This window comes from Crassostrea angulata, chromosome 2 (assembly GCF_025612915.1).
Source record: "Crassostrea angulata isolate pt1a10 chromosome 2, ASM2561291v2, whole genome shotgun sequence".
In the NCBI taxonomy this organism is placed as follows: Eukaryota; Metazoa; Mollusca; class Bivalvia; order Ostreida; family Ostreidae; genus Magallana; species Magallana angulata.
Genome location: NC_069112.1, coordinates 52,324,296 through 52,342,777, shown reverse-complemented (window position 1 = coordinate 52,342,777; position 18,482 = coordinate 52,324,296). Strand labels below are relative to the sequence as shown.

Genomic DNA, 18,482 nt, shown 5'->3' with positions numbered 1-18,482 from the left:
AAGTTTCGTTATGCAAATGTCAACAATATACGGTGTTTTGATGTATATATTTTGTAAATGCCCGATATCATATGCAACGTCAACCCGTGCACGCACCGGTAAAAGTCTAGTATGTTTATATTATCATTGCATTATAAATAAAATCTATTCTACTCTATATTAAAATTAATTTTTAACAATGGTCAGATTGCATATTTTTCACAAGAAAAACAACCCAAAAATAATCTCCTCAAGCTTTGGTAATGTCAAAACTTTAATTAAAATATTCTGGCTCTAGAAGGATATATATAATTTTCTGTTGCTTCCAGTACTGAAACTGTTCGGTCAAAACAAAATGGTTTATCTAAATGCCTTATGGGGCACTTAAAAAGAAAATAAATCCGAGATTTGCAGCTCTCTCTTTCAATAGCTTATTGAAAATGACGGATTTATTCACGACTATTACTACATGTAGTAACTATGTTATTTTTTTAATCAACTTCACCTAATATATATCCAAGCTGTTTCAATTAAAATTTTAGAAATCTTTAGACTCCTTTCATTTATCAGATATAGGCCTTAACAATCAACATAATCCAGAATAAAAATAGTCTTTTGTCCTCCACATTTCCAAATAAGTCCTCTCGCAAAGAAATCAAAGGATGATATAAAGTATAAATTATGCATATAAAGTATAACATAGAGATTAATCTGTTGCAAGACAAATGGTATTTATCTAATATACGCCAAATCTGATCTAATACGATTATCCTCTTCTTCTCGACTTCTGTCATTCGTGTCCAAAATAGTTCTGTATCTAGCTAGAAGTTGCGACTTGAATACCTCTGAAACAGGCGCGATGTTTAACAACTCAACCCAGACAGCGTAACTGAATGCACTGACCACGCAGCGGCCGTGCTTCATCATGTCTTTTAGCCCAGTATTGTTAGCTTTAAAGTCGGCTTGGGAAACAAGTGAATAATGCTCTTCACTTTTGCAAGACACCCTTCGTATCTTGTACAAATTTGTGACATAAAATACCATAATAACGTGAGTGTTTTCATTGAGAAACTTGATCAACTGCCTGGCGCAGTCGTGACCCTTGTTTGAGCAAGGAGAATTATTTGTATATATGGTTATTGTGGTCAACAACGATTTATCCCTTTGATTCAGTTCATCTAGCAATAGTTCCTCTGCATGTTTGTTGCCATGTGCGTTTTGTATTATCAAAGGGGTGTCTTCAGAATTGATCCTGCAGATTAGATTTGTTGTCATGGCCTTGTTCCATCCGTGTCGGTGATCCAGAACTGTCTCATACATATGCCGTATCTTGGAATCATGGTGTTCTGTGTATGTATTTAAAAAAAGATTTTAAGAAAGTTAAAAGAAATCTGACAAAGTAAAAATTCATCCTGAAAAGTGGGGAAAAAATTAGAGTATTAAAAGAGTTTGCTTAAAGGGACTTGGACACGATTTGAGATCAAAAATTTTATTTTTATTTTTTAAGTATAAAAAGGTTAACTGGTGCATTTGAAATGATTGACCAAAATATTGAATGTTAAAGTCAAGTTACAAGCGAGATACAGAGGTAAGAATTGGTTGTTATGTAAACAAAGCTCGAGTCTTATAGTTGTTTACAAAAATGTAATGTAGAGAATTACCATTTCATAGACAAAATGAATTGTAAAAAACAATTTAAACTAATTCAATATCTTCATAAATACTGTTAACAAAAGAAAGATATATTTGATTGAAACTTACACCAATACAACACATATGTAAAAAATGACAATATTCGAGCTTTGTTTACAAAACAAAGAATTATGAACTCTGTATCTTGCTTATAACATGATATTTGACTTTCAAATTTTGACATATCATCATAAACTTCTATATTTATCAGTATAATCATTGAAAATGGAAAAAATAAAATTTGAAATTTTTTAGTAAAATCGTGTCCAAGTCCCTTTAAGCCTACTTCGGCTATTTCATTTAAAATGCAAAATTTCAAACCAAAGATTTGAAATACAAATAATCAACCTTTGACTTGTTGCAGACTCGGTTTTATAAATAAGTTTGTTGGCAAATTGTTGCCATTACTGTATACACGTATCAGATATATGTTCAGCCATCACTAAACTATCAGTAAAAAGTCAAATAGACACTATCAATTACACCGAAACATAATGCTCCCTAACACAGAGGGTTAAAGTATTCAAAACACGAGTAGTCACCACCGGGATGCCAAAATTTAAATGCATCTATACTACTATATTAAAATAATAGACTCGACATTTTTAGCTTTAATACCGATAAATCGGAAGAGTAGTGTCTTTTGTTTTATATATTTTAAACATCATTGGTACTTGAAGATTACCAATTTGTTTTTATTTTTTCTCAATCAGGCTTCTTTAATTAATAATCAACGAAAATTCCTCAAAAAATCCCGGAAATCATCTGAATTTTTTGCATTTTATAATCTTGCGCATGCGCATTACATTCACGCTAAATCACTAGAGGCTATATCATATTTGCATGGATAAACTTGGAAACGATAAAACAAATGTGTGTTAATTTTCATTGGAAATTTTTTTATGTTCATCAAAGGAAATACGGGAGATAACTTTTAGACAGTGTATTTACTAAAAAAAATCCCGAGAGTTTTGAATGTCAACAAGATATGTTAAAAGCGTTGTTGAAATATGTTGGATTCTGCAATTATAGATTTAAACTTTTCGAGGAAAGGTATTTACAGCTTCAAAATGGTTTTAGTGAACAATTTGACTGTTATATTCAATGTAACTTAATTTTCTCCAAAATCTTTTTGGAGCGATTCAGCAATTTTCTGCTACATTACGGGTATATGGGAGGTATTTCATCGTCGGAACCCACGGGTTTTCTATCCGTTGCACTGCAGTGTAACGGATAGAAAACCCGTGGGTTCCGACGATGGAGGCATTTTGACTGTGATGAAGGCATTTCCTGAGACACAGTTAGATTATTCCAACTCAACAGTGTACTGAAATTAATAGCATTATTGTAGGATTGAAGTTTCGTTATGCAAATGTCAACAATATACGGTGTTTCGATGTATATATTTTGAAAATGCCCGATATCATATGCAACGTCAACCCGTGCACGCACGGGTAAAAGTCTAGTTGTATTTAAATCCATAAAACCCCTCTACCAGAATTGTAAAATTCATGGTCCCTGGAACAAAGGTTGATGTCCTAGAGAAGGGGCCAATATGGTCATACAGTGAAAATGTATTGACTCGTAGCCACAAAATCAAATCTAGAAAATCTTCCTCACACGTACATTCTTTTAAATATTAATTGCATAGTTCTGATTTCCACGAATTCCCTACCTACATATTTTTTGGTGAAATATATGGCCCTAAATTGCGGCCAATATTGCCATAGAGAGAAAAGGTATTAAATCTTCTAAAAATTTTCTTCTCTATTCCCATATATATTTGAGAAAAAATAAATGTATGATTCTGATATCCACGAAGTCCTCTATCAGATTTCTAAAAACTATCTGGTTAATGAGACAGGGTTTCAGTACCTACAGAAGGGACAATATGACCATACAGTTAAAATGTATATGTATTTAATTTTAGTTTCTTCATCTTTACTCTTTTAATATAAATGATGATTTACCGTTTGTGTCGCTGGATGAACCATGCAATTACTTTTTTTGATAGACTTCTTATTTCGACACATATTGACACCTTGAAAGCTATATCTTATGTTGTGTATGTATTTACGGTGGAAAGTTGAACTGATGAAGACTTGACGAAGGCTGCAATAAGTGCGACGGTAATTTCATGTAGTTGGTCGATATTATAACATTTCAAAAGAGATTGTCATAAATCGACATGTACATTAACTAGTTATAATTTTTCAATTATTTCCAGCTTGAAGATGCATGTATATAAACAACATCTTTGCAGTGAATATTGCAATTATTTAAAATAATTTCTTATTGATGTGATTTTTTTTTTAAATTAACTTACCTATTTCTATTTCGCCAGGCATCATCCTAAATGTAAATAAATTAAATGCATTTTTAATAAACAAATTTGAGGTCTTTAAAAATTTTCTTTCAAATTGTTTTATTTAAACATTGCATAATATTCTAAAAACTGCTTCAATTTTAAACATTATTCTGAATACTTTAGTTCTATTCAATATCAATTTCTTCGCCGATTTTCTTAATATTTCACGGTTTAAAATTGTAAATAACATACTCTTCGTTAATTGTCCATACTAATGTTGATAAGGGTGTAAGTACATACCTTGTTGTACCTACACTGGTTATAACTATACATGTTTTTTTCACGTTATGTACATGTACATGGATGTACCTACCGTTCCTAAAATAATTTCTAGTTTACAAAAACTATATGATCTCAAGATTTTCATTAGTAAAAGACAAGTCATATATATATATATATATATATATATATATATATATATATATATATATATATATATATATATATATATATATATATATATATATATATATCTTTTAAATATAACTGTCTTTAGCTAATTAACATGCACTAAATGATGTCAATGCATTTTAAATATTTATATATCTATTTATTCAAAAAAGATTCTGTTCACCTACGATAAGTTGTTTTTTTTTTCGATTAGTTGCAATGCCTGAAATTGTCATAAGAACTAGGTTGTACTATCTGTAGAGCTACTTAGTGACACAGTTGCGATCATTAATTAACTTATATGCAAATGCACAATTACTCACTATTTTTATAAGTATTCTATACTTATTAAAACTATATTTACCTGCACGATTTTCCGAAGGTTCAATCAAAGGTTGACAATTAATATTTTCTTTTCCTACGGTTTTGTTTCTTTATATTATCCTGCTGTGATATCAAATGGCCAAAAAAAAAAGATATACTAACGAAGGAACAAGGTAGGGTTATTACACAAGTAAGTGTTGTAACTTGCCTGCTTTGGGTGCTCTTTTCGTGCCCGAGGCGGCTATGGAACAAACATTTTGTCGCATTTTCTTACACTGTATATTGTAGTTTACAAAAATTATCCATGTTCAATACGTAATGAAGACTGCATATAGGCTTAATATTATTTGGTGTCTCTGCACTTTCCCTTTTCCTTTTCTTTCCGCTTCTAGTCACAAATGATGCCTGTGATATATAGCTTGTACAATAGGTGTTTCAATTTTTATTACTAATTTTACACCGGTCGAGTGTTTGCCTTCGACCCTCTTACTCAAAAGAAATCAGTTGACTTTGTTTTCAATCGAGACAAACTGTGAACAAACATTTTACCCCGCAATCAGTTATAAAAATGGTTCAAAGCTTTTTTTTGCACAAAAACACATTTGCCCTTAGTATCATCTTTAACAAAAACAAAAGACTGCAAGGGCAGATGCATTATTGCGACGACCAGGTCACAGGGAATCTTAAAAGGTTTCCTCGTAATTAAATGGAAACTATGTCCACAAATAATTGAAAATAGTTTGCTGTACTTTTGATTTGAAAAAAGTCATTCTTAAACGCATGGCCGTTTGTTGTTATTATAATACCAATCAAATTTCTGAAGTAATGACGGGATTTGATGTTATTTTGATTTTTTGTAATTTAATATCAACAGTAAGTAATTACGCTCGGTAAATAGTTTCTAAGATTTATTTGAATAATTATGCATATTCTTGGTAAATTGTATCCAAGCAATTTTTAACAAACAATTATTTTAAAGTTCAGTCGCGTTTCTATGCAAGTACTGCATTGATTGAGTAGTATGCCCATAAGTCCAAATGCTACCGCGATAGCGAACCAGTCTTATTGAACTCTAGCGTAAGAATACAATAACTCCAAAATATTTCTAAATTGTTCGTATCATTTCTGAATCTCACTATTTTCAAGGTATACATCGATAAGTTTTCTTGAAAACAATGCTTCTGACAACATTACATCGAATTTATCGATGAATTTAAAGTACTAATTTTTGTCAGCGGTGATGGTTTTCCATTAATGATTTGTGCTTCGGTCCAAACACTGTTTCACTTCCAGTTTGCCAGAGTAACTGCATAAGAGAGTTGATTAAAATCAACTCCCCAAAAACACAGATATTTCAAGAACAAAGTGCTTTCTTTGATAATTCTTGCGGGCTTTGAAGATTACAATAATTGCAGAAAAAATTAATAGGCCGCTAAAATATGTTTCTTTGGATAAATACTTATAATTTAATCATACGGAATATATAAAAGTAACTGTGTTTAAATGGACTATAAACAAAAAACAAAATAGCTTTTTCGTGCATTTAGTTATATTTTTTTCGGGTTGTTTAAACTTTTCATCTATCAATAAACTGGTAAGAGCGGGATCCATAAATCTAAGCACTTTTAATTTCTATAATCTACAAATCACAGTCATTTAACACAATCGGTTAATTAAAAAATAGAGGAGGACATGCTCAGAGGCTGTAAATATACATGCATTAAAAGTTGGTTTGTACAAACATATATATATATATATATATATATATATATATATATATATATATATATATATATATATATATATATATATAAATATTGAACACTGCTTTGGTTTGAAAGAACTTTATTCATATTAACCAAAATGATTCTAAACCAGTTATTTCAACTTTATAGTTCCTTTTTCAAATAACAACAGAAGTCATTCAGAAGTATGTAAAAACTTATATTGAGTATGAATATGAATGTTTACAAGTGAAAAATACAATTTTACATGGAATTGTAAACATCAGATGCAGTTAAACATTCATATGATCAGATGTAAACAATTTACAGAATTATCATGCGTCAAATATACTATTTCAGCTTGCAAATGTCATCTGTGAATTTTTATTAACTCAAAGAAACGAGTGGCTATATTTTGGATATATATTTAGTGTCTTTTAAATTAAGTCCAAATAGCCTTAGAATATTTTCCTAACCAAAGAGATGCTGGTACCCAACATCTTGTCTTCTGTTTATATTGTTACGTATAAATAAATTAGAACAACAATGCACATTAAAAGCTTAAAATGATATGCATGTATAATGCAACAAATATGTTGATATTATAACTTTTTTTTACATATCTTAAAACCATGACTGTCCAAGAGAAATAAAGTGGACCCTAGTTTGGTCCTTTTTTAAATCGGTTAAGATTTCCTGGATGCAGCAATAACAACAAGCCCCCAGCCATGCAAAGTGTAATTAAATAATAAAGAGAACTTTTTTATATTGGTAAAGAAATTTTTTGTAAAACCTCTGGTATAGTACTTATTTGTATTATTTGATGGAAATGTGAATAATGAAATCTTATTCACCTTTTTCAATGACTCTTTTTCTTAAGATCCATGACGAGTTGTCGGATACATTCAAACAGTATTCTTCTACTACATGAAAATTCAAATTTTGATCAATGATGATAAACCACATTGCCACTAGTAGTCTTTATCGGTCTCCATGCATGAGCACGTAATATACCTTGTTATAGTGGCGGTTCTTATCAGAGTTCATGTCAATGGTGTCCTGATAAATAGAGTCTTTGTAGTAGTGTTATTTGAACTTTCTATTGACATGGTTACATGATGTAGAATAGTGTGCAACTCTTTTTTCTGTTTGCACAAATCTCTTGAAAGAGGATTTTACGCCCGACAATTAAATATTTAGCTAAACACGATTACAGTTTAAGTGCAAGGGAAGAACTATTTGATTTCGTTCAACCTTAGCTTATTAAATCGTTTATAAGGCATATTAATTGCATTGTTTGTATTGAGATCCAGTCGCTATTAAAACACTGAAGTATTGATGAAGCATTAGAATTCACTATAGATTCTTTTTGTTTAAAAAATATTATAACGTAAATTCGGGGACAATTGAAGGAATTGATGTAAGACGCGTCGAATGTGAAAGAAAAACAATAACTGAATGAAGGCGCTGAATCAATCAAGAAGCATCAGAGGCACTAAGCATTGCTAACTAAATAAGTCCTCTGCCGGTGAACTATGAAGGGGGGCCCGGGGGGGGGGGGGCTACATTGAATTTAATCGCGGTTTGTCAATTATTCTATTTAAACTATGTAGCTTCATTATGTCCAACAGATAAAATATGAATATATTTACTTTTCACAGGGTAAAGCACTGTCATTCAGTCGACTGAAAGATGAAAGAAAAATAACTCAAATGAGCTCGAGACTGATTTTTATATACAATTACGTTGACTTTCATGTCTAAATCAATCTAATTTGAACTTCACAGGTAGAAAAAAAACTTCATGGACTTGCACGGACAGATCTTGGTCCTTAAAGCAGTTATATTAAAATTGATACCCTCGACATTTAAGAAAGGATTTGCTGTTTAGTCTACAGTATTGAGGAAACATTCTTATACATTTGTATTGCTGTAAAAAAAATAAATATTTATTTATTTTTTGTTGGGGGGGGGGGGAAGGGGGGGAGGGGTCGTTCTTATTAGGTAGTGACCATTGCATACAAAATTTAAAAACTAGATTTTAAAATTCGAAAACCAAAACCCTTAAGTTAACCGACAAAAAACTATAACCTTAGAGATGTCCCTTTTATGTCATTGTGGAAAATGACAAATATTTTAAAAGGGAAAATAGAAAAACCGTCCAGCCAATAAAAACGAACGCTATTACAAATAGTCTCATAAATAGTTTTACTTTATTGTATTAGCGTATACATGTAAATTTTTGCGTTATGATAAACATATACAAGTTTGTTTAGGCCTAGATATGCATTATGTATGTAATGAAAAGAAAAGCAGGGATTGGAAACAATAAGCATGTACAAGCACTAATTTTACCGGTATAATATCAGTTATTGAAATTATTTTAAAAAATGAAATTCAATGTAAATATCTATGATAAAAGGCGAATACAGTAAAGTAAATTTCCTTGTGCTTATTGTATACAAAGTTGGTCAATAAATTTGCTTACAGTTAATTTACATCATATCTGAATACGCAATTGTGCGTAAATTAAAATGTTATATTTATAATTGGTTATTTCTGATATGATCCAAATCGGTCTGAATACGTTCATCTTCATCCTTTCTACTTCTTTCATCCCCCTCCTTTACCTTGCCGTAGTCATCATCGTCTAATTTAGTCGTCATTTCAAATAGCTTTTTCCAGACATCCTTATTGAACGCTTTGATAGTGCAGCGTTTGTGTAGCATAAGATTTCTCAAGCCTGTGTAGTTATCTGTGTGATTTTTCTGTCCTATAAAGCCATTGTGGTATTCTACTTTGCAAGACTCCCGACAAATATTGTACAAATTGGCGACGTACAATATCAAGTTAACCTGATCGTTGTTGTCCAACATTTTGATCAATTCGCCGGTGCAATTGTGAGGAAATTGAGAGCAAGGGGAATTGTTTATGAATATGGTTATAGTCAGTGCCTTGGTTTCCTCAGTTTTGCTTTCTTTTTTCGGTTCTTCGATTGCCATTTTATTTAGCTTGTCGATGATGTCGGACTCAGGACCAGAAGAGTTGGTGGACTTGGTGGAGTCCTTCACTTTGCTTTTTTTAATCAATTCCTGTATCATTTTTTCCTCTGCGTGATTACCTTTTGCACTCCCGTAGGTGTTTGAAATTAATATGGGGTCGTCAGCACCGATTTTGCAAACCAATAGGTTGTTTTGGCTTTTCTCCATTTCCCATAATCCTTGGGATTTTTTACTGCATCATTGGGATTGGGATTGTTTACGGTAGCATCACCTTTGTCTTTCTTCAAATACCCTTTGTACGTGTGGTTGAGAACTGTTTCATACATATGATCTATCTTGTCACGGTTTGTAACTAGATTAAAATTAGAAATATAAATGATTAAATGAATGATAAAGACATACATTTAGAAATATAAAAATATAATACATATATGTCAAATATTATTTGTTATACAAAATGTTACATGAATGAGTGATTATATACATGTACGCGTAATTGAAAAGCATCTTTACTTAAATCATAGCAATAAAGTTTTCATTCTATTCAAATATATGTAAAGTATTGAATACCGGAACGAACTGTAAATGCCCAAGTTGGAAATAGTCACTATCACATGATCACGGGATGTCACAAGCTTACTCAGTATGTAAACAAGAAGTCGACGCAATAACGTAGTCGACAGGTTAGCAGTAGGCTAACCCAATCGAAAACACAATAACATAGAGGATCGAGACACTGCATACTTTTAAACAAATGGTTTTTGAAAAGGGTTTTATAAACGCTTATAATAAAATTTTATTGGCTGTCTGTTCAGGTATGAAAATGGTTATCTGTTTGTAATTATTGTTAACATATAGGAAGGATTTCAACGTCGAACAAGTATTTTCACCATTTAATTTTGTCAACAAAAGTATGTATTTTCCCTATGCTGTTTCTCTTGATTACTTTTCTGGTGTACATGCGCAGATACATCAGTATATACATACGTGATTTGTTTTAATTTGCTTAAAAAATAACTTCATGAAAAGAATCTTAGTATTCAATTAATACCGTAACGTGTCAGACGTTACTGTGGGATAGGGCCTGCATAGAACCAGACCTCGGAAAACAGAACAAAGATAAATACAACGTATGTACAAGACCTTGGTCAATTAGGTGCATTAGACCGGTGGCCAAAACCAATGTCTCTAACCAAGTGACCCAAACCAAGTGCCCCAGCACAAGGTCTCCATAGTTGTTCATGTTTAAAAACAAAACACTTTATTTTCAAAACTGGTTTAATAAAGGTTTTAAATATGTCAAAGATATTGTTGACGAAAATGGGCTAAAACCACTGGAATTCTTTTCGAATATATTAGCCCAAAAGAACAATTTAATCTGTGAATATTTTATAATGAAAAACGTATTTCATAAATTTAAAAAACAGTTTGACCTAGGTCTGGCTAAACATACGACTGTTATTCACAGACCGCAGTTTCTATTTCATGGTAACATATATGAATCGATAGATGATAAAAAATGTAAATTTTACTATAAGATTTTTAGAGATCACAAATTTGAAAAGCCATACTATATCAAAAAAATACTTAAGGACCTTAATATTGAAGGATCAGAATGGATAAAAAACATTTATATAAACAAAGTCGTTAACATGTTTGACAAACAAATCGCAGATTTTAACTATAAACTATTAAACAACATACTTATAAGTAGAGAATATCTCAGTAAATGGAAAAACGATTCTAGTGCATGCTTGTATTGTAAGCACTCTAATGAAACAATTAAACATTTACTATATGATTGTACAAATGTCAAAAAAATATGGAATATTGTTAGCATTATCTTACATTTTGTGGTTTCATGGAAACATGTAATTGTTGGACTATATAAAGAAATCAATAACAAAGTTATCGTTTATAATAATGTTATATCGTTTGTAGCACTTAGAATTTATAAATACAAGATGTGGTGTAGAATAAATGATGATATTGAAAAACCAGAAGACATAATTTCGCACGTGAAAACGTCCACAAAAATATTTTACTTAGCCCTGAAAAAATCAAAATATAGTAATTTTAACATAGATATGCTTAGGCTTTTATTTGAGAAGCTGTAATGTTATTTTTGAACTATGATTAACAATGTATCACAAAACTGATATGGGCTTATGTTTAATATGAGTACATGTATACATCTTCTGGATGTCTAGTCTTCATGTATCTTCTTTTTCTTTTTTTTTCCTTATGCATGTATTTACTTTCCAATTATAAATTAATTTCATATTCCACGCTACTGGAGGGTTTCTGTCTCTCCAGTAGAGCTGCTATAGGGGAAAACGAGGACTCTGTAAGATGTGTGATGATATCCCCTGTGGCAGCAACCATATGTGCATGTATTTCATTATATGAACGTCTTTTTTTTTTTTTTTAATTCAAGGACGAAAATCATCCATCATATTATATTTGTTTAAATGAGATAGTCTTTTCGTTATATACGTATATTTTTATATTTTCTATAATATGTATTTCGAATATACTTAAAATGTCAAACATACATTATATATTTTTCTTTCTGTTCTATTGTTACTATTATAAATACTTAAATGTGTCATCCTGCGAGTTGATTTAGAAAAACTACTATTTCTGTGTATTATTAATATTTTTCTTTATATGCTTGTATTAATGACATAACTCAAACTGAATATATACATATATAATATTGATATTAATTATAACTTATCGGATCCAGGGGGCCCCTGGCACCCCAGGTGACGATATACCTGAGGGTCTCTGCGGAGATGTTGCCTCGCTTGTAATGTAATTTATTTATATAAAAAAGAAAAAAAAAAAAAAAAAAAAAAAAAAAAGGTCTCCATGCTACGTGGTTAATCTTTACAAGGTAACTTCACAGTAACAAGGTAATCTGCGCTACTACTGGGTCTAAACGGCAGAGGTATCATGTTGTAAATTTTGAATTTACCGAGTTGCAGTAAATTTTGTATTTACTGCATGTCTTACTGCCACCCGGTAAATTCAAAATTTACAACTTGTCAAGTTGACAGAGGTTTCAACACCTAGTGTACCCCAGTTCCCTACAAAGGATACCAACACTTCTTGTAGACCAAATGCTCAACCGAGGATACCAATACCTCTAAGAGCCCGATACCCTATAGAAGATGCAAACACTTCTCTTATCTGAAACCCACTATGTGTTCAACCTGTCAAGCTGTATCTAGCGAGAGAGGATGCTAACACCTTTATCTCCGTCGAGAACGTAACTGCTACTAAAGTGTTCAACACTTAAAGGGGCATGGTCACGATTTTTGTCAAATTTTATTTTTCTGTTTTTAGAATTTACAGTGCTTACGGAGTGCATATCTAATGATCAAATAAAATTTGAGAGTCACTCGTAGATTTATTAGCAAGATACAGGGCTTGCAATTCTTTGTCGCGTAAACAAGGCTCGTGCCCTGTTTTTGATTACATATGTCCAATGTACCATTAAAAATCTTTTTCAAGCTGATTTGTCTATCTTTTTATTCATTTAAAGCCTAAATAAACAGTTCCTAATGTTTAACACATTCATTTTATGTCTAAAACTGGAATTTTTACTTCAACATTCAAAATGTAAACACACGCTCTGTTTACATAGCAACGAATTTCAAGCTCTGTAACTCGCTTATTTAATTATGGTTGCCTATCAAAAATGTATTAATAAAGCATTGTAAACATTAAAATCAGATAAATAGTTTTTGACCAAAATCGTGACTATGCCCCTTTAACCCGCAGGGTGCACTCACAAACATGAGTTTCAGAGAGGTTTAAGAACGAATATTCTTATCGCGACCAGGCTACGCTCAGGTCACAGTAAGAATTCGTCCAATATACATGGAATGTAAGAGCCGTGAAGTGGATCTGCTTCGAATCGATTTTAAGTCTGTTATAAACAATCTGCGGGGAAAGCATATTTTTATACGTTAAAAACCTTTTTAAACATGCATATTTAGTTAAGTCCACAGGATATTCATTTAATGGTTCGTACCAAGACATTTTGTTATTATATGGATTTGCCTGCCATTTTGTATGAAATCGCACTCTAATTGTCTCGGATTTTATCATTTACATGTGACTGTAAATATCGAATGTTTAAACGTGATGTTAAAAGTGGCAGTGGTTTCGCTGCTGAACCAGTTAATGTGGTAAAATTGGATTATAAAAGAGCAATAATGTATGTAATTGAGAACATTCATATAAAAATTTAGGCGAGAAACGGCTCGATATATCTTTTTTATTTGCTACAAATCGAGTATATGGATAATTATATCGTTAAACCGGGTCCAGAACCATTTATCTACATACCACGCGGTCATTCCCTTCTCATACATTTTGGAGAACCTTATATAAGCGTCAAGCATTCTGAGAGTATTGCATAAGCAATACACGTCCCCTACCGGTTCGTTTTATTCTATGAAAGCTGCAAAGCATACATCTATTTCAAAACTATTAAAAACGAGATGTTATGCTTTAGAACAGAGGAAATTCAAACTACATACTTGATATATAGATATGAAATAAAAATGGGTAGAATAATACTCTTTATTTTATCTCCTGTAATTTCGCTAAGTCCATTTAGTATTTGCTGGTAGAAATCTGTGAAAACAATGCACTGTTATGCAGAATATGATTTCTTACTGTCTTCTATACCCCGAATCAACCGACCAACCCGATAACGAACCCGATTGTAATAATACAAAAAAAACACCCTGTCGATTAAATGTACAACACAATGCTTGACACTATTTTACTTTTTTGTAAGAAACAATAAAAGAAACGGTACAAATAATGCACGATATTATTACTGACAACATACTTTCCTCGTGTATTTGATACACACCGAACCGGATAACGTACCCGAACATTAAAAAATTGGAACATAAAAAATTCGTGTTCTCGCAAATATGTCAACCAGACGCTAAAAAAGTGTGTATTTGATCTGTAGTTTAACATATTGAAGCTGTTCAGCAAATTTCATATTATTCCTCAAACGCATAATGAAAAAAAGTGTGGAAAACTGAAGTGGGACAGACAGACGGACGGACAGACTGACGGACGCAGAGGAAAGCTATAGTCCCCTCCAGTGAAACCGGTAAGGGACTAATAAAACGCTCTATACATTGAATGGCTGTTTAGTTTCATCTATGCTATGTTTAAAAGAAAAAATACGGTCTGTAATAAACAGAGACCTCTCTTATCTCTGAATCTAGCTTTGTTATGCCTCGGACTAGAAAGTTTCAACGTCATTGGTTGAATCACGTCACGTGATTGCCTTATAAATTTCTTTACACGGCAACCTCAAAATTTATACGGCAACATGGCAAACGTAACGTTATTTGAGCTTTTTTTTTACACAAACGTTCAACCATACCTTTGATTTTTAAGCCCCAAAATATTTAGAGTGACCCCCCTTTGCCCGTGACGTAATATTATGATCCTACAATAGCATCCATGTTTGCACAAACGACTGACGAGGAAGGTAAAAAATTAGAGAATTAAATCAATAAGCTATGAAGTTAATTGTTATATATTATCTTTTGTTTGTTCACATATCAAACTGTAGGTCCTCGACGAAACAAAACACTTATTAGGTTTGTTACTGACTGTTTACAGACATTTGTGGCGTCGGTAAAGTCCATAGAAGGCTCGGCTCCGCCTCGCCTTCTATGGACTTTACCGACCCCACAAATCTCTGTAAACAGTCAGTATCCGCCTCGCCTTCTATGGACTTTACCGACCCCACAAATCTCTGTAAACAGTCAGTAACAAACGTAATAAGTAATAATATGTGGATAGTGATTATTTAAGAAGAATAAAAAATATACAAATGATTGGAGATAGTTAACAAGCATTTCATTATATAAATCAATACAACTAATGGAGATATTATTTTCAAAAAATGCGTGCCTAATCAATAACCCAGTGCGTTTGTCACAATCCATGTTTTCTTTTATACACCTAATCATGAGTTGACGCTGACGAACGCTGATTTTGTATACAAGGCCTGAAAATCGGGAAATATAGCTTTAAAAGATGAAATTACTTAAATTACACACATAAAAGAGCAGCGACCAATCTTAAGTTTTACTTGCAATAACCCATCCATATTTCAAATGCACTTTCTAATCGATTTTAGTATACTGGTTAGTAATCTTGTACCAATTGTTGGAAATCAGATATTTCTATCATCAATTAAATTCTGAGTTGTCTTCATATTGATTGCAATTGCACTTTTTTTTGAAAAGTATGTGTATTTCTGGTAAGAAATTTTCCGTTACAGAGACAGTTACATGTACCTCAATAAATACTTTACAATTATCATCAAACTGTGTAATTAAAAAAATTACATACCTCCGCCTTCTCCACATTCCGCCATTATAATTAATGAAGATCTACAACAAACCTCTATCTATTTAATAGATTGATGCTGATCAGAAGAAAAATCACAAACACCAAGGTATTTCCTTAATACATTAGTAACAAAAAACTTATTTTAAATACTATATACAGAAAAATATTCGCACCCTTTTTATTTTCGGCCCTTTTGCCCTTGCATCTAAGACACTGGGTGACTTCCAATATCTCAAATGATCTCTCAAACAACACAACTCTGTTTGGGCGATTTCAAAGACGACGGGGCAAAATCATTAAAAAGTGTAGAAGGGCAAAACAAAAAAACATTGGGCGAGAATAAGTCACTATACAGCAACTTTTACATTTATATAACACTATTTGAACAATTCGCCGTTATTCCTGCATACCATCAGACTGACTTATTCAATAGTCAAAGAAGCGCATGAATAATCTGGGTAACTTTTTTGTGTACTCAAACTAACCGATTTACGTTTAAACACCTAGTATCGTATATAATGGAAAAAATATAATTCGAGCAGAAAAAATTGTCTTAATTTTGTACTACGAAATTGTATTAATTCATTTTCCCCACATAATAACATGAATTGTGATGATTATTGCTAATAAATCACGCAAGACCATGTTTATGGGTCGACATCGTAAAAAAGCGTTACTCACTGAAAATTACATTCGCAAATTGTCAAAGTATTTAAAACTCAAATATAGTTCATGTCTGAATTTTCTAACAAATGTCGATTTAAATCACAGTTGCAATATCATAGACCTTTCGGACTTAGGTTTAGTCGTCCATTCACATAGTCAAATTTAAACTCCTTCTGTTTCTTTGTTTTTTTCCGTAATTCTACTCTATAATGTCCGAGAAAAATATTATGCTCTTGAGTCCGATTCTGCGATGAGATTTCCTTTGAAATTTCCTCTGTGCTCTAAATCTGTTTTCACCGCTCTGTAACGAAGGTAGTCATATTTCGCCGAGATTCAAACTTTTTCTAAAAAAATAAGCGAGTGAACTTTCTCCTTTTTTCACTTCATTACTATAATAAAAAACTGTTCTCTTGTCAAAAGGTGTGTTATATTTAATATTAATTATTTCAATCAAATACTTTGTTGATGTAATCTTCCTGATTTCAATAATTGATTTTATTTATTTTATTAAGAAAAACAATGTTTATTAAAGACAACAGCTGAACACCAACTGGCGGTTTTTTCTTGTCAGGGCTTTTTTTTTTATTAAAATTAAACATGCATTATAACAACCGACCTGCCACCAAATTGGTGAGCAGACTGTACAAAAAATCAAACATCACATCAACAATCAATTGTACAATTCATAAATATATATCAATCATATCAGCAATCCATATTTTATCAATCTTTTACAATTTTTTTGATCGACCAGATGTGTAAGCCTACCTGATATTTGATACATGTAATTGCGACCCACATTGGAGTTAGCGAACCTTTTCACAGTGTTGTCCAATCATATTACGTCATTCATTGTTTAAACCAAACTTTTCTCGTCCAAAAAATTGACTTTGAAATAATATTACAGAGAAGATATTAAAACAGCTTACCTCCTTGTTTGTTCTAACAATGCCAATGGATTGTGACAACTTTTGTGAGCGTATTAAGATTATATTGTTTATATACATGTATGTCATATGCTATAGATGAAGGTTTAAAACTTAAAGTTTACAATTAAAGTCCATGTAGATAAGTTATCTCATCACAGTACGAATAAATATGCACAGTCTCGCAATTATTTGATTATTCGATTATTCATTCTTCTGTGTACTTAATTAAAGTCATTTTTTGTAGATAAGTTATCTCTTTACAGTACAAATAAATATGCACAGACTCGCAATTATTTGATTATTCATTCTTCTGTGTACTTAATTAAAGTCCATTTTTTTGTAGAATAGTTATCTCTTTACAGTACAAATAAATATGCACAGTCTCGCAATTATTTGATTATTCGATTATTCATTCTTATGTGTACTTATATAGAGCCGTGAACGATGTTCACTGGTTATCGAAACTCTTTGCTATCATTATTTAACAATCACTTTCACTTTCTTTATCAATCATTTTATGAAAATCTATGCGGATCCTAAACACACAATCTGAAAAAAATACCTAGGTTTTACCTTAATTTGTTTATCTTTTTTTAACAAATATACATGTAGGTATTGACCCAGAGCTAAAAAAAAAATACTGTTCTAAATTATTTGTCAAGGAATTATTACATCAAACAGGTTCAAATTTTTTTTATGAAGATGACATTATCAATTGTAAAAAATAACGAGAAATAAATTTAAAGTATACACAAAACAAATGGTGAATGTGAAAAAAAACTGTTCACATTTATATATTTAATTACATTAAGAATTTAAAATTTACTATTTTTTAATCAAAAAGACACCGAAATAAGTATCTACTAGAAAGAAGACAAACCATCCAAAGTAGTAACATAAAAACGTATTAAAAATAAGTATGAAAGTTGCGCTGCTGGCTTTTGTGGATTTAAACGAATTTATGCTAAATCATACATCCACAAAGACTTCATTACGAAGTAGCT

At 31.6% G+C, this 18,482-nt stretch overlaps 2 protein-coding genes across 2 annotated transcripts; both read right to left on the bottom strand.

Annotated features, from left to right (window-relative positions):
• Positions 1 to 242: 242 nt before the first annotated feature.
• Positions 243 to 4,019, bottom strand: LOC128173669 (uncharacterized). Its single transcript, XM_052839341.1, has 2 exons — positions 3,998 to 4,019; positions 243 to 1,325 (listed from the first exon to the last, which is right to left on the bottom strand). Exons 1-2 carry the CDS (start codon positions 4,017 to 4,019, stop codon positions 712 to 714), a joined length of 636 nt encoding a protein of 211 aa, XP_052695301.1. The 3' UTR covers positions 243 to 711.
• A 4,651-nt stretch (positions 4,020 to 8,670) lies between these two features.
• On the bottom strand, positions 8,671 to 17,529 carry LOC128170871 (uncharacterized). The gene is made up of 3 exons (XM_052836624.1): positions 17,479 to 17,529; positions 15,884 to 15,924; positions 8,671 to 9,830 (listed from the first exon to the last, which is right to left on the bottom strand). The coding sequence occupies exon 3, from the start codon at positions 9,683 to 9,685 to the stop codon at positions 9,020 to 9,022; it is 666 nt and encodes a 221-aa protein (XP_052692584.1). The 5' UTR covers positions 9,686 to 9,830; positions 15,884 to 15,924; positions 17,479 to 17,529; the 3' UTR covers positions 8,671 to 9,019.
• Positions 17,530 to 18,482: the final 953 nt, after the last annotated feature.